This window comes from Bufo bufo, chromosome 4 (genome assembly GCF_905171765.1).
Source record: "Bufo bufo chromosome 4, aBufBuf1.1, whole genome shotgun sequence".
Lineage (NCBI taxonomy): Eukaryota > Metazoa > Chordata > Amphibia > Anura > Bufonidae > Bufo > Bufo bufo.
This window is the reverse complement of record NC_053392.1, coordinates 447,113,303-447,141,267: the sequence shown is the minus strand read 5'-3', so window position 1 is coordinate 447,141,267 and position 27,965 is coordinate 447,113,303. Positions and strand designations below refer to the sequence as shown.

General features: G+C 42.8%; 1 protein-coding gene across 1 annotated transcript in view; it reads left to right on the top strand.

Moving 5' to 3' along the window:
- LOC120998648 (protein unc-93 homolog A-like) overlaps positions 1-27,965 on the top strand; it is a 360,896-nt gene that overhangs the window by 121,551 nt on the left and 211,380 nt on the right. The window contains exon 5 of the mRNA XM_040429403.1: positions 24,050-24,261. Within this exon, the coding sequence (XP_040285337.1) occupies positions 24,050-24,261 (212 nt within the window). The remainder of the gene's footprint in view (positions 1-24,049; positions 24,262-27,965) is intronic.

Sequence of the window (27,965 nt, the reverse complement as noted above, 5' to 3'; positions counted from 1 at the left end):
ATAGTTTTTTCCCAGTTACAAAGCAAGGGTTCACAGCCAAACCAAAGTCAATATTTATGGCCCTGATTCTGTAGTTTACAGAAACACCCCATATGTGGTTGTAAACTACTGTACGGGCACACGGCAGGGTGCAGAAAATAGGAATGACATACGGTTTTTGGAAGGTAGATTTTGCTGGACTGTTTTTTTTTACACCATGTCTCATTTGAAGCCCCCCTGATGCACCCCTAGAGTAGAAACTCCATAAAGGTGACCCAATATAAGAAACTACACCCCTCAAGGTATTCAAAACTGATTTTACAAACATTGTTAACCCTTTAGGTGTTCCATAAGAACTAATGGAAAATAGAGATACAACTTCAAAATTTCACTTTTTTGGCAGATTTTCCATTTTAATATTTTTTTTTACTATTACAAACCAAGGGTTAACAGACAACCAAACTCAATATTTATGGCCCTGATTCTGTAGTTCACAGAAACACCCCATATGTGGCCGTAAACAGCTGTACGGGCACACGGCAGGGCGCAGAAGGAAAGGAATGCCATATGGTTTTTGAAAGGCAGTTTTTTTTGGACACCATGTCCCATTTGAAGCCCCCCTGATGCACCCCTAGAGTAGAAACTCCATAAATGTGACCCCATCTAAGAAACTACACCAAGGTATTCAAAACAACAAGGTATTCAAAACAGATTTTACAAACGTCGTTAACCCTTTAGGTGTTACACAAGAGTTATTGGCAAATGGAGATGAGATTTCAGAATTTCAATATTTTGGCAAATTTTCCATTTTAATCAATTTTTCCCAGTAACAAAGCAAGGGTTAACAGCCATACAAAACTCAATATTTATGGCCCTGATTCTGTAGTTTACAGAAACACCCCATATGTGGTCGTAAACAGCTGTACGGGCACACAGCAGGGCGCAGAAGGAAAGGAATGCTATACGGTTTTTGGAAGGCAGATTTTGCTGGACTGTTTTTTTTTACACCATGTCCCATTTGAAGCCCCCCTGATGCACCCCTAGAGTAGAAACTCCAAAAAAGTGGCCCCATTTTACAAACTATGGCATAGGATGGCAGTATTGTTGGTACTAGTTCAGGGTACATATGATTTTTTGTTGCTCTATATTACACTTTCTGTGAGGCAAGATAACAAGAAATAGCTGTTTTGGCACCGTTTTTATTTTTGTTATTTACAAAATTCATCTGACAGGTGATATTTTTATAGAGCCGGTCGATACGGACGCGGCGATACCTAATATGTATACTTTTTTTTTTATTTATGTAAGTTTTACACAATGATTTCATTTTTGAAGCAAAAAAAATCATGTTTTAGTGTTTCCATAGTCTGAGAGCCATAATTTTTTCAGTTTTTGGGCGATTACCTTGGGTAGGGTATGATTTTTGCGGGATGAGATGACGGTTTGATTGGCACTATTTTGGGGTGCGTGTGACTTTTGATCACTTGCTATTACACTTTTTGTGATGTAAGGTGACAAAAAATGGTTTATTTAGCACAGTTTTAATTTTTTATTTTTTACGGTGTTTTTCTGAGGGGTTATGTCATGTGATATTTTTATAGAGCCGGTCGATACGGATGCGGTGATACCTAATATGTATTCTGTTTTTTATTTATGTAAGTTTTACACAATAACAGCTTTTTTAAAAAAAAAAAAATAATGTTTTAGTGTCTCCATATTCTGAGCCATAATTTTTTTTTTTTTGGGCGATTGTCTCAGGTAGGCGCATATTTTTGCGGGATGAGGTGATAGTTAGATTGGAACTATTTTAGTGGGCAAACGCCTTTTTGATATCTTGCCGTTGTACTTTTTGTGATGTAAGGTGACAATTTTTATTTTATTTAGCACAGTTTTTATTTTAAATTTTTTACGGTGTTCATCTGAGGGGTTAGGTCATGTGATATGTTTATAGAGCCGGTCGATACGAACGCGGTGATACCTAATATGTTTACTTTTTTTCCCCCCTACTATTTACCAATTTTTTTTTTACTTTATTTGGGGAAAATGACGTTTTTGTTTATTTTTACTTGAAACTGACTCCCCCCCACGCGCATTTAGCCAAGGTGCCTGCTCAATGATTTGAGAAGGCATCGGGTTCCGATCACCGCCCGCAGGGCGGCGGTGATCGGAAATACACATGATGTACCGATACGTCATGGGTCCTTAAGGACTCGGGAACCATGCCGTACCGGTACGTCATGGGTCCTTAAGGGGTTAAGGACACATGATGTACCGGTACATCATGTGTATTTCCGATCACCGCCGCCTGGCGGGCGGTGATCGGAACAAGGTGCCTGCTTAAATCATTGAGCAGGCACCTTGGCTCAATGCCCGGGGGGGTCCTGTGACCCCCCCCGTGTCGGAGATCGCCGCTAACCGCAGGTCAATTCAGACCTGTGGTTTGCGGCTTTTTATGTTGTGGCGGCAGCGGGCGGTGGTGCTGTAGGGGGGACCCGATGGCATGGAAGGCAGCGCGATGCCTAAGGAAGGCATTGCGCTTCCTTCCGGTGACGAGCCTGTGAGATCCAGCCCCCTGGATCTCACAGGCCGGAAGCTGTATGAGTAATACTCACTGTATTACTCATACAGCCAATGCATTCCAATACAGAAGTATTGGAATGCATTGTAAAGGATTAGACCCCCAAAAGTTCAAGTCCCAAAGTGGGACAAAAAATAAAGTGAAAAAAAAAGTTGAAAAAATAAAGTTTCCCCCCCAAAAAAATTAAAAGTTTCAAGTAAAAATAAACAAAAACGTCATTTTCCCCAAATAAAGTTAAAACAATTGGTAAAGAATTGGGGGGGGAAAAAAAGTTGACATATTAGGTATCGCCGCGTCCGTATCGACCGGCTCTATAAACATATCACATGATCTAACCCCTCAGATGAACACCGTAAAAAATAAAAACTGTGCTAAATAAACCATTTTTTTGTCACCTTACATCACAAAAAGTACAACAGCAAGCGATCAAAAAGGCGTATGCCCACCAAAATAGTACCAATCTAACCGTCACCTCATTCCGCAAAAAATGAGCCCCTACCTGAGACAATTGCCCAAAAAATAAAAAAAACTATGGCTCAGAATATGGAGACACTAAAACATATATATTTTTTTGTTTTAAAAAAGCTGTTATTGTGTAAAACTTACATAAATAAAAAAAAGTATATATATTAGGTATCTCCACGTCCGTATCGACCGGCTCTATAAAAATATCACATGACCTAACCCTTTAGGTGAATACCGTAAATTTTGTAAAAAAAGAAACGGTGTAAAAAAAGCCTTTTTTTGTCACCTTACATCACAAAAAGTGTAATAGCAAGCGATCAAAAAGTCACACGCACCCCAAAATAGTGCCAATCAAACCGTCATCTTATCCCGCAAAAATCATACCCTACCCAAGATAATCGCCCAAAAACTGAAAAAACTGTGGCTCTCAGACTATGGAAACACTAAAACATTATTTTTTTTGTTTCAAAAATGAAATCATTGTGTAAAACTTACATAAATAAAAAAAAGTATACATATTAGGTATCACCGCGTCCGTATTGACCGGCTCTATAAAAATATCACATGACCTAACCCCTCAGGTGAATACCGTAAAAAAAAAAAAAAAACAGTGTAAAAAAAGCTATTTTTTGTCACCTTACATCACAAAAAGCATAATAGCAAGTGATCAAAAAGTCACACATAAATAAATAAAAAATATACATATTAGGTATCGCCGCGTCTGTGACAACCTGGTCTTTAAAAATACCACATGATCCAACCTGTCAGATGAATGTTGTAAATAACAAAAAATAAAAATGGTGCCAAAACAGCTATTTCTTGTTACCTTGCCTCACAAAAAGTGTAATATAGAGCAACCAAAAATCATATGTACCCTAAAATAGTACCAACAAAACTGCCACCCTATGCCGTAGTTTCTAAAATGGGGTCACTTTTTTGGAGTTTCTACTCTAGAGGTGCATCAGGGGGGCTTCAAATGAGACATGGTGTCAAAAATACAGTCCAGCAAAATCTGCCTTCTAAAAAACGTATGGCATTCCTTTCCTTCTGCGCCCTGCCGTGTGCCCGTACAGTGGTTTACGACCACATATGGGGTGTTTCTGTAAACTACAGAATCAGAGCATAAATATTGAGTTTTGTTTGGCTGTTGACTCTTGCTTCGTAACTTAAAATGGAAAATCTGCCAAAAAAGTGAAATTTTGAAGATACAACTCTATTTTCCATTAATTCTTGTGGAACACCTAAAGGGTTAACAAAGTTTGTAAAATCAGTTTTGAATATCTTGAGGCGTGTAGTTTCTAGAATGGGGTCATTTTTTGGTGGTTTCTATTATGTAAGCCTCACAAAGTGACTTGAGACCTGAACTGGTCCTTTTAAAAGTGGGTTTTTGAAAATTTGGGATTCAAGATTTGCTTCTAAACTTCAAAGCATTGTAACATCCCAAAAAAAAATATGTCATTCCCAAAATGATCCAAACATGAAGTAGACATATGGGGAATGTAAAGTAATAACTATTTTTGTAGGTATTACTATGTATTATAGAAGTAGAGGAATTGAAACTTGCGAATTTGCAATTTTTTACCAATTTTTGGTAAATTTGGTATTTTTTATAAATAAAAAATAATAATTTTGACTTCATTTTACCAGTGTCATGAAGTACAATATGTGACGAAAAACTATCTCAGAATGGCCTGGATACGTCAAAGCGTTTTAAAGTTATCACCACTAAAAGTGACACTGGTCAGATTTGCAAAAAATGGCCTGGTCCTTAAGGTGAAAATGAAACCGGTCCATAAGGGGTTAAAACAGAAATTAATAGCTTATAAAATATTTATTACTTAACATTCTCCATATGTCTACTTTATGTTGACATCATTTTGTAAATGTCATTTTATTTTTTTTGGATGTTTGAAGGTTTAAATTTTACAAGCAATTCTTAAAATTTTTAAGAGCATTTCCAAAACACACTTTTTAATGGCCAGTTCAGTTCTGAAGTCACTTTGTGGTGTGGGGTTTACATAGAAGAAACCACCTATAAATTATCCTATTTTAGAAACTACACCCCTCAAGTTATTCAAAAGTGACTTTACAAACTTTGCTAACCCTTTAGGTATTCCACAAGAATTAAAGGAAAATTTAGATAAAATTTCCAAATTTCACTTTTTTGGCAGATTTTTCATTTTCTTTCTTTTTAAAATATTTTTATTAATTTTCAAAAAGGAACATACAGATGTAAACATATACATATGAAAGAAACTGTATAAAGTTACAGCAAGGGGTACAGTTGGCAACTACTGGGTCTAATACATGCATACAAAGTCAAAGGTAGAGCGAGCAATCTAAAAAAGAGCCACACCAAAGTATAAAGAAAGGATCATCTGCGTCTTAAGGATAGTGTGTGTAGTTATGTGAAAGATCCTTATATCGCTTACTTTGCCTTTTATTAATTGAGCAAGAACTATAGACTGAAAAGTAACTTATATAATCAAAAATAGAGAAGATGGGGGGGGGGGGGGGTGACAGACATGGGAAAGTATTGAGGGAAGGAGGGAGAGGAAGCATCATAAGCATAGCACCAAGAAACTCCAGAGCAGCGATAATAGAAGGAACCAATGATCCATGTGATTACTGATAACATAGCGTGAACTTGATATAAACTGGTTAGGTAACTGTGAGTACACTATCGGTAAATGATGAACCCAATTAGTAATGTAGATGAATAAAGAGAAATGGCTATATAGAAGGAAATCTGAAAATTAGACAATCATTTGCTAGCCCTCCATTCCACCCATGGAGCCTATATTTTACTATATTTATGGCTGGATCTTCTCTCCCAGTGAGAGAGTTCTTCTAGTCTGGAGAGAGATTCAATCTTATCAAACTAGAGAGGAATGGAGGGAGCAATACCAGATTTCCAGTAGGAGGCAATTAATAATCTTGCTGCTGCTAATAGAACTCTCATTAAGGATTTTTTTGAGTTTGCAAGTGTATCTGGCAATAGTGTTTGTAGTGCAATTTTCGCACAAATAGGTAGTTGGGTGTTATTTAACTTTAAGATTGTGATACAGCACTCCTGATGGAGGACCGATCTTATTAGAGTTCCTGGGTTTCACATTGCCCCACACATACTGTAAGAGGAGCAAAGCCTGCTGAAGGAGTCAAAGAAACTGCGAGGGAGTTTTATAGGTAAAACTTGTAGTAAATATGTAACCTTGGGTATAACTAATGCATTAAATATGTTTCTGTGTCACAGCCACGAAATGAATGTTGGGGACCAGGAACTAAGTATCCCTGGTATAGATTTTAGTAAAGGGAGATAGTTAAGATCATATAGTTTGTTTGGTTCTAGAGATATATTAATACCCAAAAATTTGAGCGATGTGGTTGTCCATTCGAAGGGAGAATTTGAATGTGCTGTATTTTTTGCTTTATGAGACGCACTTTTGCCCCCCCAAAAGTTGGGGGGAAATTGCATCGCCGTGTCTGCAGTGTAAATCTCGCGCAGGCGCAGTGAGGAAGCCAGCAGCCGCCGAGTGTCCTTCTCTTACTGCACCTGTGCCGAATACTGAAATGCGCAAGATTTACACTGCAGACACAGCCGGTGGGAGGAGAGCAGCACTGCCCTGGCCCTGTCAATCAAGAGAAGAAGGGTGTGAAAAGAGGTGGGCAAACGGAGCCTCTAGGAGCAGGTGCAAACGCCCCCTTCCCCCCTGCTCCTAGAAACTAATTAGCATATTATACAATTTTGTAAAAAGATGGAACCGTCACTCAAAACAGTTGGTACTCACGTGGGAATGTAGTCTCTAAAATTTATTCCATAAACATGTTCACATACAAGTCAATAAAATTCTATTAAAATACAAACATAAAAAACAACAATAAAAAACAATGTATGAGAACGCAGATATGTCGCTATGTTCACATAGATGTGGATATGTCGCATTCAGAGTTCGCTGTATCAAACAACTTGCATCCGTGTCTTCCCTGTGAGGGTGACTCGTTGGATCGCAGTTAGTCTGGTAGAGCGATGTCTCCTATTTGATCTATACAATAACCACTATCACTGACTATATCATCGATACATATGTTGCTGCGCGGCGTGTATTGTCCTTTATATAAGAAGCCTGGAAGAGATAATATCTCACAATTGTACGTATTTTTCTTTAAGCAGTATTCAGATTGTCCATCTACAGTAGATTGGCTTGCTCAGGTGTCTAAGTACGTCATATGTAATCCCAGCCGTAACTGCTGTTATCTTTATGCTACGTATAGAGGGCTTTCTATCTTCATGTCTTGAAAGTATAGTCTCTATATAGTCCCAATATAATGGTATCCAGATTGTCTTTTTTACTCACTGTGTACCCGGATGGTTCGCTTTGTTCGGTACGCGGTAGTTTCTGTTGTGGCGTCCCACAGATCAGCTGTTCTCCGCTCCGGCGATGTAAATTCCGGTTTTGCCGAGGTCTCGCCTAACTTCTCGCGAGAATCCTATTGCGAATATTTGCTTTCGTGAGTAGGATGGCACTTCTTTGATAATCAATTTTCGTACATTAGTACATGGCCATGTACAGTCGAGACTACTTGTTATACAGGTATTCCGACCAGACGCGTTTCGAGAACACTTGTCTCTTCCTCAGTGGGTAACCTGTATATTGTGTGGTCTCGATTTTATATCCTCCTCATCATTTTCATTAATTGGTTGCACCCGTTGTTTAAGGCTTGGGAATTATGACGTGGTGTTCTGACCCTAATTCCTATTGGTCTTTTTCATTCCTTATATGGATTCTTTTTACGATTTTTCGTCATGTGGTTTTTCACTTCATCATGCGGTTTTATAGTTCTTTCATCATGCGGTTTTTCAACATCATGCGGATTTGTATCGTCATACCATATGTCTCTCTACTGGGGGTGTTTCTTTTGAACCTGAGCACCAGGCGTGGTGAACCAAAGTGAGCCAGCTGTCCACTATCTATAAAAAGCATATTATAAAAGTTGTTTTATTTCAATAAAGGCTTTAGGCAGTAAGATGGCACTAATATAGTTATGTTCAGCTGACATTAGCACATCGCTAATATCAGCCAGCTTAATACCCATTTTTCAGTTGACAGAAACCCTTTAAAGCCGCTCACATTATATGTTGCTATTCTGAGATTAGCTATGGGATGATGTAAGGAGTTTAGGGTGGGCTATGTACATACCCTTTGCTGAATAAATCTGATTTGGTGGACATTCAGTTAGAAGGTTACCTTGGTGATTGCGCCAAAGGAAACAGGGGAGGGAAAGAGGGGAAGGGGAAGATCTATATCACATACAATAAAAACAGAGAGGAACATTAGTGAAAGCAATCCTCCATTTTAAAAGAACCATAGGGAATTTCGACGACCGTATATAGGACCAGCATAGGTGTGAACTTCTGATCAAAACCAGAAGTTGGCCACATACTGAAAATTCAGGTCGCTGCATGGACATTGTATACTCGGAAGGGATGGTATATATATATATATATATATACATACATACATAGCATACCACTACTGAGAATCAGAAAATAATAGCAATAACTGAATTATAAGCCAATACTTAAGAGACCCCTGTGCCACCAGCTGAGACCAGGTAAAGTTTGGATGATAGTGTAAGGTCTAGGGGCGGCGGGGTAATACATAGGCATCTCCAAGTTTGTCACAAAGTGAATTATGCAGCAATGACATCATGGGAGGCCCACTAATGCCATGGCTGCAAAAAGCCTATGAAAGACTGGAAACCTCAATCTTCTTCTGCAATGATACGTCTCGGAGTCAGTCTTCCCTGTTTCTTCTTGATTTTTGTGCTTTACCAGAAACTACTGTCTCCCAGGACATTGACGGGGCGATTTCAAGTGGAATGCAAATGTAATTAGTAGCTGACCAGTCTGAAATGTCCACATCTTCTATCTCCAAGGCGACGAGGATATCTGAAAGATCTTTTGGAGATCTAATGGCATATTTATTTTCTTTCCATGTTATCAGCATCCCAAATGGAAATAGCCAACGGAAGGCAATGCGTTTATGTCTCAGATAGTCTGTCAGAGATTTAAGAATGCGTCTCTTGTTTAGGCTAGCAGGGGAAAGAGCTTAAAGTAAGAGAATAGGTGAGCCTTCATATTCTATTGTAGCATTTTCTCTAGCTTTCTTCATCACTTGTTCTTTCTGTGCGAAATTGATGAGTTTACAAATTATATCTCTTGGTGGACCATTGGGTTTAGGTTTGGGGCGTAAGGCACGGTGAGCTCTTTCAATAATAATAGGGTCGGAATAGTCCTCACCTAATAACGTTTGACAGATTTCAGACACAGCTTTAGGTTTCGCGTCCGGTGCTACAGATTCTGGGACTCCTCTTAGGCAGATGTTATTTCTCCTGCCTCTATTGCCCTGGTTTTCGATGTAATCATACAGGTAGTTAATATGCTGTTGATACACTTGCAATATATCAGTAGTCTGTTTTGTATAGACTGTTAAAGAAGACTGCGTAGTCTCAAGAACTTCCACTCTCTGGCTGATCTGTCTCATCTCTCTTTTGATTTCTGGCAAATCCTCCAAAACTGGGTTAAGTGCTTTTGACAGAGTATGGAAGATAAATGATCTAGATACAGGAAGGTCAGATATATGTATGGTCTTCTTCATCACTATCTCTCTCACTTTGCGTGCCTGGCGTTGTGTTGATTCTTTGGGAGTTGAGGCTGGAGCCCCCATGTGTACTTGTGTTTTCTTCACCACGTATTTGTCTAAGTCAGATTGTGATAGAGAAGAGCTCTTGGTAGGCTTGTGTGTCTTGGCTAAAGCCTTTATACAGTTGCAAGAAAAAGTATGTGAACTCTTTGGAATGATATAGATTTCTGCACAAATTGGTCATAAAATGTGATCTGATCTTCATCTAAGTCACAACAATAGACAATCACAGTCTGCTTAAACTAATAACACACAAATAATTAAATGTTACCATGTTTTTATTGGACACACCATGTAAACATTCACAGTGCAGGTGGAAAAAGTATGTGAACCCCTAGACTAATGACATCTCCAAGAGCTAATTGGAGTGAGGTGTCAGCCAACTGGAGTCCAATCAATGAGATGAGATTGGAGGTGTTGGTTACAGCTGCCTTGCCCTATAAAAAACACACACCAGTTCTGGGTTTGCTTTTCACAAGAAGCATAGCCTGATGTGAATGATGCCCTGCACAAAAGATCTCTCAGAAGACCTACAATTAAGAATTGTTGACTTGCATAAATCTGGAAAGGGTTATAAAAGTATCTCCAAAAGCCTTGCTGTTCATCAGTCCACGGTAAGACAAATTGTCTATAAATGGAGAAAGTTCAGCACTGCTGCTACTCTCCCTAGGAGTGGCCGTCCTGTAAAGATGACTGCAAGAGCACAGCGCAGACTGCTCAATGAGGTGAAGAAGAATCCAAGAGTGTCAGCTAAAGACTTACAAAAGTCTCTGGCATATGTTAACATCCCTGTTAGTGAATCTATGATACGTAAAACACTAAACAAGAATGGATTTCATGGGAGGATACCACAGAGGAAGCCACTGCTGTACAAAAAAAACCATTGCTGCACGTTTACAGTTTGCACAAGAGCACCTGGATGTTCCACAGCAGTACTGGCAAAATATTCTGTGGACAGATGAAACCAAAGTTGAGTTGTTTGGAAGAAACACACAACACTATATGTGGAGAAAACGAGGCACAGCACACCAACATCAAAACCTCATCCCAACTCTGAGGTATGGTGGTGGGGGCATCATGTTTTGGGGCTGCTTTGCTGCATCAGGGCCTGGACAGATTGCTATCATCGAAGGAAAAATGAATTCCCAAGTTTATCAAGACATTTTGTAGGAAAACTTAAGGCCATCTGTCCACCAGCTAAAGATGGGTGTTGCAACAGGACAACGACCTAAAGCATAGAAGTAAATGAACAACAGAATGGCTTAAACAGAAGAAAATATGCCTTCTGGAGTGGCCCAGTCAGAGTCCTGACCTTAACCCGATTGAGATGCTGTGGCATGACCTCAAGAAAGCGATTCACACCAGACATCCCAAGAATATTGCTGAACTGAAACAGTTCTGTAAAGAGGAATGGTCAAGAATTACTCCTGACCGTTGTGCACGTCTGATCTGCAACTACAGGAAACGTTTGGTTGAAGTTATTGCTGCCAAAGGAAGTTCAACCAGTTATTAAATCCAAGGGTTCACATACTTTTTCCAACTGCACTGTGAATGTTTACATGGTGTGTTCAATAAAAACATGGTAACATTTAATTCTTTGTGTGTTATTAGTTTAAGCAGACTGTGATTGTCTATTGTTGTGACTTAGATCAGATCACATTTTATGACCAATTTGTGCATAAATCCATATCATTCCAAAGGGTTCACATACTTTTTCTTGCAACTGTATCTGCCAACTTTCACCATATGTGCAAAAAATCTTGGGCCCCTGCTGAAGCTAAAATCCACCCCTTCTACGAATAGGTAGGTATGTCCTTGTTTGGATCAGCGGTGAAAACTGTGGAGGGCACAGTTCTCACTTCTACTGTTCTATAGAACTTTACATAGTAAAAATAAAAGGAAATAAAGGTACAAGACCAGAACCAAAAAAATAGACGACCGACAGTGCCACCTGAAAAAAAAAATGGGGTCAATGGCCCTTTAGATATATTTGATCGGAAACAGACCTATGTGTGTAAGTAGCAAGGTCCAGAAAAAATTAAGGCGAGGCCTTGATGTTTTTATATATAGGTCTTATGAGGCAGTCTGGAGGGTAGTAGTGTAGGCTGTGAGGGGGTGATATGAGGTAGCAAAAAAGTAATAAACTAGCCCAGTAGTCACAGTGACATCTAAGGATAGATCGGGCACTTTCTCAGTCTAGGGACTTGTGATGTGAGCCGGAGGGCTTCTCACTTATCTGGAGTTCACTGCTGGTGGAATCTTGCGGCGACCTTGTCCCGGAGCAGGTAAGTATATATAGCTGCTAGATCCTAATATCAGACCCTCCCCTGATCTTCTAATGTGATCCGAGGGATTCTGCAGTTTACAGAAACACCCCACATGTGGTGGTAAATGGCTGTAAGGGTGCACGGCAGGACGCAAAAAGAAAGGAGTGCTGCGTGGTTTTTAGACACCATGTCCCATTTGAAGCAACCCCAGATGCACCCCTACAGTACAAACTCCCAAAAAGTTACCCCATTTTGGAAACTACAGGATAAGGTGTCAGTTTTATTGGTATTATTTTGGGATACATATGATTTTTTATTGCTCTATATTCCGTTTTTTGTGAGGCAAGGTAACCAAAAATAGCTGTTCTTTCTTTTTTTGTTTTTACAATGTTCTCCTGACAGGTTAGATTATGTGCTATTTTTATAGAGCAGGTTGTTACGGATGTGATGATATCAAATATGTCTACTTTGTTTGTTTGTTTCAGTTTTACATAATAAGCTTTATTTACAAATGCCTAAAAGGGCAATAGAAACCTATCTTGGCCCAGGTACAAACTAATACTTCACCTTTATTATATTATTCATTAAAAAGTTTCACTAATTGATTGTGATACACATGTAAATAGAACACAGACAAAAAAACAAAATAACCTACTAGGGTGTTAAAAACACCGTCAACAGTCCACTGTGAGAGATGATGTATATGATCAATTGGAGGTGATGTGCTCAATCGCTCACTCCAAAAAATATAAGAGCAACCATCTGTGCTGTCACGTCTGCAAATATCACGTCTGCAAATGTTGTTAACTACTGATTTTCAAACGTGTACAGTTAACAATTTTATTGTCCAAATATTAGTGGGAGACTGGTACCATCATCCCACTATGAGGCTTGAAAAACTGTTTTGCGACTGATAGTTTTTGCAGGCGTTTACCAACACAAGATGCGACTCCAAAAAGTGCGGCCACCTAGAGTGTGAGGACTACTTGTGGTGCCAGTCAGGTGACAGCGAACCAGCCTGACCCCTGTTTATCACTACCAGGGTGACTGATGCAGGAGGCTATGAGGTCAGCCTCTTGCCATGCCACGTCTGTAAATGCTAGTGCCTGCCCAAACCGATAATCAGTAAAAACTGATCATCAAGTTGTTATCCTCTATTGGTAAGAGGGGATTTGTTGCATCAACCCGCTACACGATTTAGGATACTGTCTAGCAGCTAGCATTCGATACAGGCTATGGCAACACTGTTGTCAAACTAAATGTGCAGCCTGCTGGTGATGCCAGACAGGTCACAGTAATACATCCAGGACTGGCTGCACTGCTAACCTCTTAAATGTGCCGCCTGCTGGTGGTGCCAGACAGGTCCCAGTAATCCATCCGGACTACTAATTCTCACTAACAGTAGGACCTGACTGCTAATTAAAACCTAAGTCTGCCCCCCGACATGTTTCGCCAGTATCTCTGGCTTCTTCAGGGGTAACGGGCAGTAGTCCGGATGGATTACTGTGACCTGTCTGGCATCACCAGCAGGCTGCACATTTAGTTTGACAAGAGTGTTGCCATAGCCTGTATCGAATGCTAGCTGCTAGACAGTATCCTAAATCGTGTAGCGGGTTGATGCAACAAATCCCCTCTTACCAATAGAGGATAACAACTTGATGATCAGTTTTTACTGATGATCGGTTTGGGCAGGCACTAGCATTTACAGACGTGGCATGGCAAGAGGCTGACCTCATAGCCTCCTGCATCAGTCACCCTGGTAGTGATAAACAGGGGTCAGGCTGGTTCGCTGTCACCTGACTGGCACCACAAGTAGTCCTCACACTCTAGGTGGCCGCACTTTTTGGAGTCGCATCTTGTGTTGGTAAACGCCTGCAAAAACTATCAGTCGCAAAACAGTTTTTCAAGCCTCATAGTGGGATGATGGTACCAGTCTCCCACTAATATTTGGACAATAAAATTGTTAACTGTACACGTTTGAAAATCAGTAGTTAACAACATTTGCAGACGTGATATTTGCAGACGTGACAGCACAGATGGTTGCTCTTATATTTTTTGGAGTGAGCGATTGAGCACATCACCTCCAATTGATCATATACATCATCTCTCACAGTGGACTGTTGACGGTGTTTTTAACACCCTAGTAGGTTATTTTGTTTTTTTGTCTGTGTTCTATTTACATGTGTATCACAATCAATTAGTGAAACTTTTTAATGAATAATATAATAAAGGTGAAGTATTAGTTTGTACCTGGGCCAAGATAGGTTTCTATTGCCCTTTTAGGCATTTGTAAATAAAGCTTTGATTTAACCTTGCCCAGGTCAGGTCCTGAATTTATGGATTAGTTTTACATAATAAGCATTTTTGAAAAAAACTATGTTTTTGTGTCTCCATTTTCTGAATGCCATATTTTTTTTTATTTTTCTGCTTATCATCTTGTTCAGGGGCTCGTTTTTTGCAGGAAGAGTTGAAGTTTTTATTGGTACCAATTTTGGGTACATATAATTTTTTGATCATTCATTATTACACTTTATGGTGCAAGGTGAACAAAAAATTGGTTGTTTTGGCACAGTTTTTATTTATTTATTTTTACAGCCTGTGGGGGTAGGTGATGTGATATTTTTATAGAGCAGGTCATTACAGATGCGGCGATACCTCTAATATGTATACTTTTTTTTATTAATTTCACTTTAACACAATGTGATTATTTTTTTTTGTTTCAAAAATGCTATTTTAGTGTCTCCATAGTCTCAGAGTCATAGTTTTTAATTATTTGTCCGATTGTCTTGGGTAGGGTCTCTTTTTTTTGGGATGAGGTGTAGGTTTGATTGGTACTATTTTGGGGTATATGCCTTTTTTGGCACTGTTTTTATTATTGTTATTTTTTTACTGTGTTCCCCTGAGGGGTTAGGTCATGTGATATTTTCATAGAGCAGATCTTTACCGACACAGAGATACCTAATGTCGACTTATTTATTTCACTTTAACACAATAATTGCATTATTGAAGCAAAAAAAATGATGTTTGTGTCTCCAATATTCTGAGCTATAGTTTTAAAAAAAAAAAAATAATTCTGATTGTCTTACGTAGAGTCTCATTTTTTGCGAGATGAGGTGATGGTTTGATTGGTACCATTTTGGTGGGCATATGCCTTTTTGAGTGCTTGGTTGCACTTTTTGTGATGTAAGGTGACAAAAATGTGTATTTTGGCACAGTTTTTTTTTTTTTTTCTTTTTTTTACGCTGTTTATCTGAGGCGGTACATAGAAGACAGTAGGTCAGCTATCTATGGGTGGTAGTAGTAATAGTAGTAGTACTGGTAGTGGTAGTAGTGGCAAATGCATTGCGTTAAAGGGTTTCTGTCACTAGAATTTTCACCATTAAACTGGCTGACATTAGCGATGTGCTAATGTCAGCTACACTTAACTATGCTATTCTTGTGATTATTCATGCCCTGTTACTGCAGAATTCTTACTTTTATTATATGCAAATTAGCCTCTAGGAGCAGGGGTCAACAGTGGCAATATAGGGCATTATCAGCAAGGCCAGATCTAGTCATGCCCTCAGCCAGAGAAGTGTGAAAATACTCCCGAATCCAGGCTTGGTTCACTTTGACAAAAATGATGTTTTGGACACTGGTGGAGGACAACTTGATCCATTTGGGTGTCACCACACCCCCTGTGGTACTGAAAAGCTGCACTGGAGGCTGGACAAGAAAGAAGAAAACGAGTGCCGTGCCAGTTCTGGCCACTGTTCCAGTTTGCCTGCACAGAAATTCATGGGGTCAGGGAACAGGGTATACGCCAGAGGCTGGCCAGAGTGTAGGTAGGCCTAAACCTAAACTCTGGGCTTGCTGATTGTCCTCAGCGTGGTGCAGCATGAGGAAAGACTGCTCCATCATGTTGAGGAGACTGAGATGGCTGCTGTTGCTACTGCTCGCCGAAAGCTGCAGCAGGATGCATACACAGTGTTTCCTGGTAATAAAGTAATTTATCCTCCCTATCTGCTAGAGAAAAACAGTCCCCCATTTTGATTTGATAGCGAGGGACTAAAAGCATGGCCATCTCATAGTCATCAGACTGCTTGATGTCAATAATACGCCTGTCAGTGTGTAAACAAGTGAGCATACAGCTCGCCATTCTGGCCAGAATGCCCAAAAGAATTAGTTCTTTCCGGCTCTGAGACGATTGGGTTTTCTGGCCGGTGCCAATTTGCCATCATGCTCTTCTTGCTCCTCCACTTTTGACTGCTCCTTCACCTTTTGCAGTGGCAGTTCCTCATCATCCTCCTCCTCCATAATGGCAGTTTCTCCTTGTGGATCCCCAACAGCTACAGGGTGGACCGTAAGATGTGTGTTATCTGTTCTTCTTCCACTGTTGTCCTCTACTGCATGAGCTTCAGTGTCTGCTCTAAGATAAATATGAGAGGAATGTCATCATTCATGTGGCAGTTGTCCCTGCTGAGAAACTGTGGCTTCCTCAAAGGGCTTCAGCACTCGACAGATGTCTCGGATGAGCTGCCACTGCCTGACCTCAAAGCGTGCATGACAAAATCGTTTATGGCTTTCCGCTGTTCGTACAGACGCTTGAGCTTGTGCAAAGTTGAATTCCAGTGAGCATGAATGCTGCAGATTAAGTGGTGTAGCATCAGGCTGTTCTGTCACTGCAAGTCCAGTAGAGCATTCCTCTCCCAGTAACAATGGATGAAATGTTTGGACAATCTCCTGGACATTGCCAGCACCTTGCGCAAGCCAGTGTACTTAGTTAAAAAGCGCTGCATGTCTTGGTTGATGACGTGCACCATGCAGGGAGCATGTGTTATTTCCCCCAGGTTCAAGGCGATCAGCTCCAACATGGCGTGGCAACCCTTGACTTGACACATGTGATAGGAAGAAGGGGAAATGGGAGCAACGCTGTGCCCTGATGCTGTTGTGGACGGGAGTTTGTCCATGGAGGAGGGGGGGGGGAAGAGGCGGATAAGTGTCTGGTGTGGAAGCCATGCCGACACAATCGTAAGGGATTCAAAAGGACCTGGCCTCGCCACTGCTGGAAAAAACATTGGCCCAGTGGGCTGTGAAAGACATGTACTATCCCTGCCCATAAGAGCTACTCCAGGTGTCCATGGTGGCATGCATCTTGCCACACAGCAAGAATCATTACCACATTCTCCACCACATGAGAGTAAAAGGCAGGAATGGCTTTTTGGGACAAATATTAGTGGTTAGGTATCTTCCAGTAAGGCTCCATAAAGGCAGCAGACTAAATGGTACAGTAGCAACTGCACCACCAGCAACTTGGCTGGGTAGGAACTAAGCTTGCGCACCAATGGATTGCTGGGCATGCAGAATTTTTTCCTGGTCACACATTCTGTTATTGATGGCTGATGATGGAATGGAAAAGGAATCTGGGAAGCAGAAGTGGAAAGGGGTAATAAAGATGTGAAAGACAAAGTACTGCCCGTGGATGTGCCCTGGCTGCCGCAAGGGGGACCAGGAGAAGGATATTTTTGTCCGCTACCCTGTGTATTGTAAGACATATATATGCTAGTTTTCTAAACTTCAACCGCCAAAATGTATTTAAACTGTGTGGAGACAAAACAACACATATCTTGGCCTAGTATATTATGTTCTCACTCACAAATATTTTTGTTCGCTAGCCTGTGTATTGTAAGATATGTATATGCTGGTTATATGCTGGTTTTCCAAACTTCAACCCAAAAAAATTAAATTTGACCTGTGTAGAAACAACACGGATTTATGGCTAATATTTGACGTTATCACTCACAGATGTTATCCTTTGCTACCCTGCGTTTTGTAAGACTGCTATTTTTCAAAACTTCAACGCAAAAAAATGTAATGTAATGTAGAAGAAACAACATAGCTTTATGCCTAATATTTCACGTTATCACTCACAGATATTCTTGTCCGCTACCCTGTAAGACACGTATATGCTGGTTTTCAAAACTTCAACCCAAAAAATTGAATTAACTATGTGGAGATACCCTGAGATTTTAAAAGCTACAACTAAAGTCTGGATGGTTAAACATGTGTTGTACAGTTTTGCGCTTATTCTATCTCCCACCCCATCCCCCCCCAAAATGTATTTCTGTAAGGCCTCATGCACACGACCGTAGTTATGGTCCGCATACGAGCCGCAGTTTTTGCGGCTCGTATGCGGACCCATTCACTTCAATGGGGGCCACAAAAGATGCGGACAGCACTCCGTGTGCTGTCCTCATCTGTTGCTCCGTTCCGAGGCCCTGCAAAAGAAATATAGCATGTCCTATTCTTGTCCGTTTTGCGGACAAGAATAGGCATGTCTACAATGGGCCGCCCGTTCCGTTCCGCAAATTGTGGAAGGCACACGGGCAGCTTCCGAGCCGCAAAAAACGGCACAGTGTGCATAAGGCCTTAAAATGGGGGGGGGGGGGGGGGAGGAAGAAATGTCCATGCAGGTAGCCGTTTTTCAGGTCTGCAGCAGCTGCAGTTCTGCTAGGAGGCACATCCAGCTCCTTACTTCTCACTCCCTGGCTGACATTCACCATCATTTACAGACCAATACAACACAGTCTGCCCATTCTGCAAGGTACATCCCTTCCTGCTGCAGCACAGATGGGCTCATCCAGTCTTTCTGTTGGCCTGTGAGCCAATCAGGGCAAGCCCCCCCCCCCCCCCCACACACTGCTTTTTCCCATCATCATGTGCAGTTAAATGGAGCTGCACACCGTTTTACTGGATTTGTCCGAAATAAACCTGAGAAGGTCCGGGTTCTTCTATGGCCGAAATGTTGCATAGTTCATAATGAACCTGGACAGTCTACAGCTATTAGCTGGGAATTGTAGTTTATTTGCTGCCCATTTCCCCTGAAGTAGCCAGAATACTGGCGAAACATGTCGGGGGGCAGTTGTAGTTTTTAATACGCAGCCTCCTACTCCACAGTGAATAAGCTGTGGTTAGTCCGGTCGGACTACATTTTAACTTTGTGTACACTTAGGTTAGACACGGTGTAACGGATCTCCTAGCACCCCGACCGGGTACCTCCGTTGATAGATGCTCCTAGTGCTTTCCGAGGACTCCAAGCACTCCACTTGACACCGTACGCACTGCAGACCCCACGAACCGCCGAAGCTTGGTTGAGGTCTCACCGTCTCCTACCCACCCTGGACCTACGACAAGGCTCCAGGCTCCAGTGGGTGAACCTTTCCTAAAACCAGAGAGCAGGAACAGCTCTTAAAAGAGCTAGTAGTTGTAGCCAGGGGAGTATAGCAAATCTCCCAGCGTATAGCAATCCCCAGCGTCGATCAGTTACCCAAACATCAGCCTCAACATGATAAAGGGTAAAACAGGAACACTTTATTGAGGGCTACCCGCCCGTATTTATGCAGGTCCCCATCTGGTGGACACGCCCCTAGGGGACCAGAATGAAGACTGTGACACAGGACAGATATGCAGCACTGCAGGATACACAGACACAATACATCCCCACAATGCATCATGGTTTCCTCCTCTCTGCCCTGGAGACACCCGAGGAGTAATCCAATTATCTCTCAAGACAAAGGGAAATCGCCAATACACATGTGGGGACAACAGGACAGAAATCACCACCCAAACACACAATGTCACACCCCCACAGCAAACACAGACATTTAACATATTCCCAGATAGCTCAAGTCTGAGTGCATATCATTAGGTGAATGGCACTCAGAATACACAAATACAATAAAATTAGCTATCTGGGTACCCTCACATAACAAAATACAATTGCAAAGACAGATTTAAGCTGTGCGGCTGGTCTGTCTGCTGCTTTAAAGTTAGTATGGGCCATAATCCTGAGGCAAGAGGCTGGTAGCCAGGCCCCTCCGAAACCCAGTGGCGAGGTTGGTTTCGCTACACATCTCCCCCTCCCAAGGAAGACAAACCAGATACCTGACCTCATGCCGGTCGGTATCTGAGTTAGTCTGGCAGTCCACCCACAACCCAATACTGGACCTGTTGAATTTTGGGGCATGGCTCTGTTCTGTATGTCCCCAGCTGTTGAGGGGGCATCTGCTACTCCTTGCTTCCTTGTTGCTCTCTAGCTTGGAGCTGTAGGTACTTGGTGGGCAGAGGCCGACTGCGCTCTGCCCCGATGCCAGCTCTTCCGCTGGGGTAGCCTGTAGGAAGTCCGGCTCTAGAGAAGAGGATAGGGGAGGGCAGAGGCCGACTGCGCTCTGCCCAGATGCCAGCGCTTCCGCTGGGGTAGCCTGTGGAAAGTCAGCCTCTGGAGAAGAGGATAGAGGAAGGCAGAGGCCAACTGCGCTCTGCCCAGATGCAAGCTCTTCCGCTGGGGTAGCCTGTGGGATGTCGGGCTCTGGAGAAGAGGATAGGGGAGGGCAGAGGCTGACTGCGCTCTGCCCAGATGTCAGCTCTTCTGCTGGGGTATCCTGTGGGGAGTCAGGCTCTGGATAAGAGGATAGAGGAGGGCAGAGGCTGACTGCGCTCTGCCCAGATGCCAGCTCTTCTACTGGGGTAGCCTGTGGGGAGTCAGGCTCTGGACTGGAATTATCTCTCAAGACAAAGGGAAATCGCCAATACACATGTGGGGACCACAGGACAGAAATCACCACCCAAACACACAATGTCACACCCCCACAGCAAACACAGACATTTAACATATTCCCAGATAGCTCAAGTCTGAGTGCATATCATTAGGTGAATGGCACTCAGAATACACAAATACAATAAAATTAGCTATCTGGGTACCCTCACATAACAAAATACAATTGCAAAGACAGATTTAAGCTGTGCGGCCGGTCTGTCTGCTCTTTAAAGTTAGTATGGGCCATAATCCTGAGGCAAGAGGCTGGTAGCCAGGCCCCTCTGAAACCCAGTGGCGAGGTTGGTTTCGCCACACACGGTATCAATCTGTGTCTACCAAAAGTTTGTAGTGCTTCCAGCCTGTTGGCCTCTAGCTGATCTGCTATATGTATGGGTGCCAATTGCATCCCTTTGACAGTGGGGTGACGCTTTCAGGCTCCCACTGCTTTACACTGCCAAACTGATAGCAGTATACAGCTAGCAATAGCCCTACAAACCGTGACACTGTAGCATCTTGCATTCAATGTGAGAGGGTGGGAGCTAGTGCACTCTCCCGTGCCCTTCTCACTGTCCATTACTATCACTCACTAATGGAGTGGGGACTGTATTTTTAACTTAGGTTTTTTGGTTTGTAGGAATAATTAATAAAGATAAGCAATATGCAGGGGCGTACACAGAAACCACTGGGCCCCATAGCAAGAGTCTGAATTGGGCCCCCAACCCCGCTACAACTACCCACCCCTGGCCCATACCACCTCCTGGCTCCTCCCATGCCACACCCCCATTTGCCAATAAAAAAAATGTATACATGTTCTGAAACCGTTAGAAACCTTTAAGAAATAGGTGCTGAATTCAGGTGCCTATAGCCCTTTGTAATCCGTACTCTCTCTGTATGGGAGTAAGGATCTCCCTGGGGCTGCAGTGAGCCATGTACTGCACACATCACTGCTCCCGCCTGTCTGCTTTGGTAAAGTCGGGCATAGATGGGCGATGTCAGGCTTTATCAGAGTGGGCACAGGGCACCATATGTATGCGAGCACAGCTGAACGAGTGCAGGGCAGGAGCCCGCATATATATTATTCCTCCTGCCTGTGCCCACTGCGCTAAAGCATGACCCACCCATTCCCCACATCTTAACCCCTTTGTTACCAGCGCCTTTTTTTCATCACTTCTCTCACCCCAAAAAATTTAATAAAATGTGATTAAAAAGTCACACACACTCCAAAAGGGTATCAATAAAAACTACAGTTCATCCCGCAAAAAATGAGCCCCCACACAGCTCAGTAGATCATATAACTAAAAAAGTTATGGGGGTCAGAATATGGTGATGTAAAAAAGTTAATTTTTTTTAAATCAAAGTGTTAATGTATTTTGACACTATTTAGACATTAAAAAAACGATACATATGTGGTATCATTGTAATCGTACTGACCCAGAGAATGAAGGGCACAGGTCAGTTTTGCCACAAAGGGAAAGCTGTAGGAACAAAACCCATAAAAAGGTGGAAAAATTGTGGGGTTTTCCACAAAGAAAAGCCCTCAGACATCTATGTGAATGGAAAAATTAAAAAGTTATGGCTCAAGGAAGATGGGGAAGGAAAAATGAAATGCAAGAATGAAAAAACCTTTGGTATCCTAAGGTTAAAGAGGCTATCTAACCCCTATTATGCCCCCCAAAACGCCCAGGCACCGCATAAGTTAATACTTATGCCCAATGGTGGGTGCAGACAATAGCAGGCTGTGTCAGAAATGAGCTAGGGAGGCTCGTTCCCATTGTGGCCTGCTATTGGCTGCTCCACCCTATGTCGCTGGATGTATTAATCTGCGTGATGGGAGGGAGGCAGTGGCGGCTGTGTGCGCATCAGGAGCAATGCGGGTGCTGGGGAATGAGGTAAGTAAGGTGCCTGGCCCCGAGCATTTTGGGGGGCATTATAGGGGTTGGATAACCCCTTTAACTCATTGCTGCTGATGCTAAGTGTGCACACCAATCATATTCTCCCCCTGCCCCTACAAGGTGACTGATGTGTTGGGGGGGCCCTGTAGGATCATAGAGGACTCAGGAGGACAGTGTGCTTCTCCCCGGGAGTGAGGGGGGAGGAGTAGGAGGAAAGCACACTGTCCTCCTGAGTAGTCTATGATCCTACAGGGCCCCCTTCCCCCCAAACCCCACTGCTTGGTGCTGCCCTCCCCCTATCAAGAATACCCATATCCAACCAATACCATATATGAGCTTTATATTAAGTCTGCTGCTGTCCTCTTACTGTGGCACACTTCTGTGTTCACTGACTGGTCTTTCAGTATGGGCCAGGGGTGTGGGGCACTCACTGGCTGATGACTGTCTTGAGGGCGGGCGGCAGATGGCGGGCAGCACGTGAGCGTCAGAGGATAACTCTGCCACGCCGAGTGCACTTCTCTATTAGGGTGACCAGACGTCCGGTTTTTAGACTCCTGGTCCTCCGTCCGGCACAAGGCCAGGACGGACGGCCAGAAGTCCTCCTTTTTTGTGGTCATTGGCGACTCTAGACTCGACGAGTACGGGCCACTTTAAGGATCACTCACATCACTGTGTAGAGCACACAGACCTCAGTCGCACGTCCGCCAGCGCCTGCATCGCGCCAGTCAATTCTGGTTTGTGCAGGCGCAGCCACGCAGGAAGTGGAGGAACAGACTCTGAGGAGCGCAACTGCGCTGAGGTACTCACTGGTCTGTGCTGGCTGGCTCCACACCCCCCGACCCCTCCAGGACATCCACAAGTTCTTACCTCTCCTCCACCCGGTTCCCGGCAGGTGATGGGGGCGTGGCTTCATGGAGGTGGGCGTGGTTTGTATGTTTTGGGGCGTGGCCGGCGAGGTCCATCAAGCCAGTGGCCACCCTAGTCTCTGTGTGCCTGGCTGCGCTGCTCCTGCTGCCTGATACACTGGCCAATCAGCAGCAGGATCCTTGCCTGGGAGGGAGCCGCAGCCCGAACAATGGGTGGGGTTTGAGCCGGAGTGAGAAGTTCAAGAACGCCGCCTCAAACTATGAATAAACTATCACTGTCTTGTGCAGAGTAGGGGTCGGAGCCTTCCATGCGCTCTGGGCCCCCCTGTGCCACGGGCCCCATAGCAGCGGCGTGGTCTGCCTATATTGGCAGTACGCCACTGGCAATATGTTCACGCATCTATAACATTCAGGTTTTAATACATATAGTAATAAAAGTGAAGTATTAAATTGACCTGGGTCAAGATAGGTTTCACTGCCTAGTTAGGCATTAGTTAATATAGTTGTTAAAATACCTTACCCAGGTTAGGTCCTAAAAATGACCATGGAATTGTAGTTTAGCAACAGCTGGAGGGCCGCAGGTTGGGCATCCCTGGTTTAGGCTTTTAACCCCAAGTCTGTCATTGCCGACCTCAATTACACAGAACTACAATACTATCAATATATCTATGTATCTAATCTACCTATCATTGTATGATGTTCTACATGTTGTATTTTTTGTAGGAAGTGGAGTTATTGCCGTTCTACTGATTGTAATTTTTTTGGACCACATCGACTTATCGGAGGAAACAAAAGAACAAACTGATGAACCGACTATTTGGAATTCATTACTAGGAACTCTACAACAACTCAAAGATATACGGCAGTGGCTTCTTATACCTTTAACAATGTTCAGTGGTTTTCAGCAGGGATTTCTTTCCAGTGATTATACCAAGGTATGTAAAATATTGCAACATTCTTAGTTTATGTTTTTTTTATGCAGTTTTTTATTTATTATACATTTTTGCTTGTCATCTTTCTTACATTATAATTAATATTTTTTTTTATTTTATGTAAGATACTGCTTACAGTGATCATAAAATATTAAAGTTATCTATTAAAGTTGACATTTTTTTTTTAATTCCTCCCCCATCCTTTCGAATCTGTGAAGAGTAGTATATTTACTTGCTGTCCACCACTCGGTTCTGGTACCATGGATCCCAAACTGTCTTAACAGCATTTCCGGTCTGTGCTGGGAAACTTACTGCACAGATGGAATCACTTTTTTTGCTGCAGCAGGTGAAAGACCTCAGCAGTGACGTGTCCCAAAGTGACATGTGAGCCAACAGTGATGTGCCACTTGGGGACATGTCACTACTGAGGCCAGTCTATGGCTGCAGTGGAACACAGGCCTCCTTCATTAAAGGGGTTATCAAAGGCTATAAACTGCCCCCCCATATGCCTGGCTGCTCACATTGAATATACTTACCTGGGTCCCCTCTCCCTGCGCCACTCCTGGTCCCCGCATGAAAACATCCTGTGTTGGGGTGTAAGAAGCGAATGGGAGGTGGGGAGAGGGCGCGCCTCCCTAGCGTCACCCACGATGCTAGGGAGGCTCGTCTCCATCCCCATCTGCCATTGGCTGTCGCCCCCCCCCCCCCCCCCCGACACCGGATGTTTTCATCCGCGCACGGGGTGAAGCAGCAGCGGTGCAGGGAGTGGAGACCCAGGTAAGTATAATCAGTGTGGGACTTTTTATAGGATTGGAAAACCACTTTAATTAATCTACATACGGGGACTGAAAGTACATTTAAGACAGTTTGGGACCCACAGAGCCAGAAATGATAGGCGGGACAGAGGTACATACTTCCCTTCACAGGTGATTTTTTTCTTAAAGAGACAATGTTGGACAACCCCTTTAATCTATACTGTGTGCACAATTATTAGGCAAGTTGTATTTTTGCTGATTAGTTTTATTATTAAAAGACTACAGTGATGTTGGTCAATCCAAAATGTTAATAGACCTCAAACCTGAAAATTTAAGAAAGTAAAAGTGAGGTTTTTGCTTTCTTAGGCCTCTTTCACACTTGCGTTGTTGGGATCCGGCATGCACTTCCGTTGCCGGAGGTGCCTGCCGGATCCGTAACAACGCAAGTGTACTGAAAGCATTTGAAGACGGAACCGTCTTCCAAATGCTTTCAGTGTTACTATGGCACCCAGGACGCTATTAAAGTCCTGGTTGCCATAGTAGGAGCGGGGAGCGGGGGAGCAGTATACTTACAGTCCGTGCGGCTCCCCGGGCGCTCCAGAATGACGTCAGAGCGCCCCATGCGCATGGATGACGTGATCCATGTGATCACGTGATCCATGCGCTTGGGGCGCCCTGACGTCACTCTGGAGCGCCCGGGGAGCCGCACGGACGGTAAGTATGCTGCTCCCCCGCTCCCCGCTACACTTTACCATGGCTGCCAGGACTTTAGCGTCCCGGCAGCCATGGTAACTATTCAGAAAAAGCTAAACGTCGGGTCCGGCAATGCGCCGAAACGACGTTTAGCTTAAGGCCGGATCCGGATCAATGCCTTTCAATGGGCATTGATCCCGGATCCGGCCTTGCGGCAAGTCTTCAGGATTTTTGGCCGGAGCAAAAAGCGCAGCTTGCTGCGGTATTTTCTCCGGCCAAAAAACGTTCCGTACCGGAACTGAAGACATCCTGATGCATCCTGAACGGATTACTCTCCATTCAGAATGCATTAGGATAATCCTGATCAGGATTCTTCCGGCATAGAGTCCCGACGACGGAACTCTATGCCGGAAGACAATAACGCAAGTGTGAAAGAGCCCTAAGGATAAAATCTATATGTGCATACTTATTGGACAACTATTAATGTGCAGAATTATTATGGAACTAAATGAAATGGGAAAATGTTTCCATCTCACTTGTTTATTTTCAGCAATTAACCCCTTAACTCCTTAGTGACCAGTCTGTTTTGGGCCTTACTAACCAAGCATTTTTCTCATCGTCGCGTTCCTAGAGCTATAACTTTTTTTTTTCAGTCTATATAGCTTTATGAGGGCTTGTTTTTTGTGGGACAAGTTGTAGTTTTTAATGGTGCCATTTTGGGGTACACATAACTTTATGATTAACTTTTATTAACTCTTTCTGGAAGGGAGATGGGAAAAACAGCAATACTGCCACTGTGTTTTAACGTTATAAATGTTACGGCGTTCATTTTTAGGTATAAATAACATAATATCTTTATTCTCTGGGTCAGTACGATTACAGTGATACCAAATACATCTATTTTTTTTTAGGTTTTACTACTTTTTTGCAATAAAACCACTTTTATTTAAAAAGAAAACAATTATTTTACATTGCCACTTCCCAAGACCCATAACTTTTCTATTTTTATTTCTATGGAGTTGCATGAGTTCTTGATTTTTGCGGGACGACTTGAATTTTTCATTGGTATCATTTTGGAGTAACTGGTGCTTTTTGATCGCTTGTTATTACTTTTTTTGGTGGCAACTAGGAATAAATGAGCAATTCTGTCTATTATTTTTTTTCCTTATTTATCCTTGTTTACCGTAGGGGATAATTTTCGTAATATTTATGTAGTCCGGGTGGTTACGGAAGTGGCAATACCAAACATATGGGGGAGATAATTTTTTTTTGCAATTTTTTTCATTGAAAAGGGTATTTTCAACAGGGAAAAAAAGCTTTTTTCAATGGGGAAAAAAAAAATTATGTTTTTTTTTATTGAATAAATGTTTTTTTTTTTTTTTTTTACTTTTTTACCACTTAATAGTCCCACAAGGAGACTATAACAGACAGACAGTATTTTGATTGATTTTAAAATGCAATGCATTATCCCTATAATTCATTGCATTGCAGAGACGCACAGCCTGCTGGAAAGTACTACAGCCCGGACCGGGGCCTACATCGGAAGCCAGGTAGGCTTCACACACATCGGCAGACCGCGATCGCATTTGAGGGGTGCCGATGGAAGACAGAAGAGTCCGCTCCCACTGTCACCGCTTTACATGCGGCGGGCGCTATTGCCCACAGCATGTAAAGTGTTAAACAGCCTGGACCACACCTGCTGGTTCGGGCTGTTAGAGCAGGGCCGCGGATCTAATGTGAAAGCTGGGTCCCTGCTCCCCGCTGCACGGGGAACCGTGCGGTGCTTTGACTGGGCACCGCTAAAAAAGCGTCGGCCCAGCCTAAGGCCCCTTAATGACCGCCGCAAAAACACGTATGGGTGGTCACTAAGGGTTTAAAGGGATTCTGTTACCTGGATTTTGCCTATAGAGCTGCAGACATTCGCTGCTAGATCGCCTCTAGCACGCCCGCAATAGTGCTTTTATAGCGTCAAAAAAACGATTTCATATATTTGTAAATGAGGCAAGTAAGGTGCCCAAGGGGCTGTTACTAATGTTTCTGGTGCCCAGACACACCCACTGTGAAGGAGCCCAGCACCACCTGCCTCCTCCGAATCTCGTCCTTGCTCTGACATTTCCAAAAGAATAAAAAAATAATCAGTGACCAATTCAGCCACCCTTCTTTTTAATAACAGTCATAATCATTTTATCCATGGAGTCTGTCAGTTTCTTATTCTGTTAACTAGAGATAAGTGAATCAAAGCTGACAAAGTGGAATTCG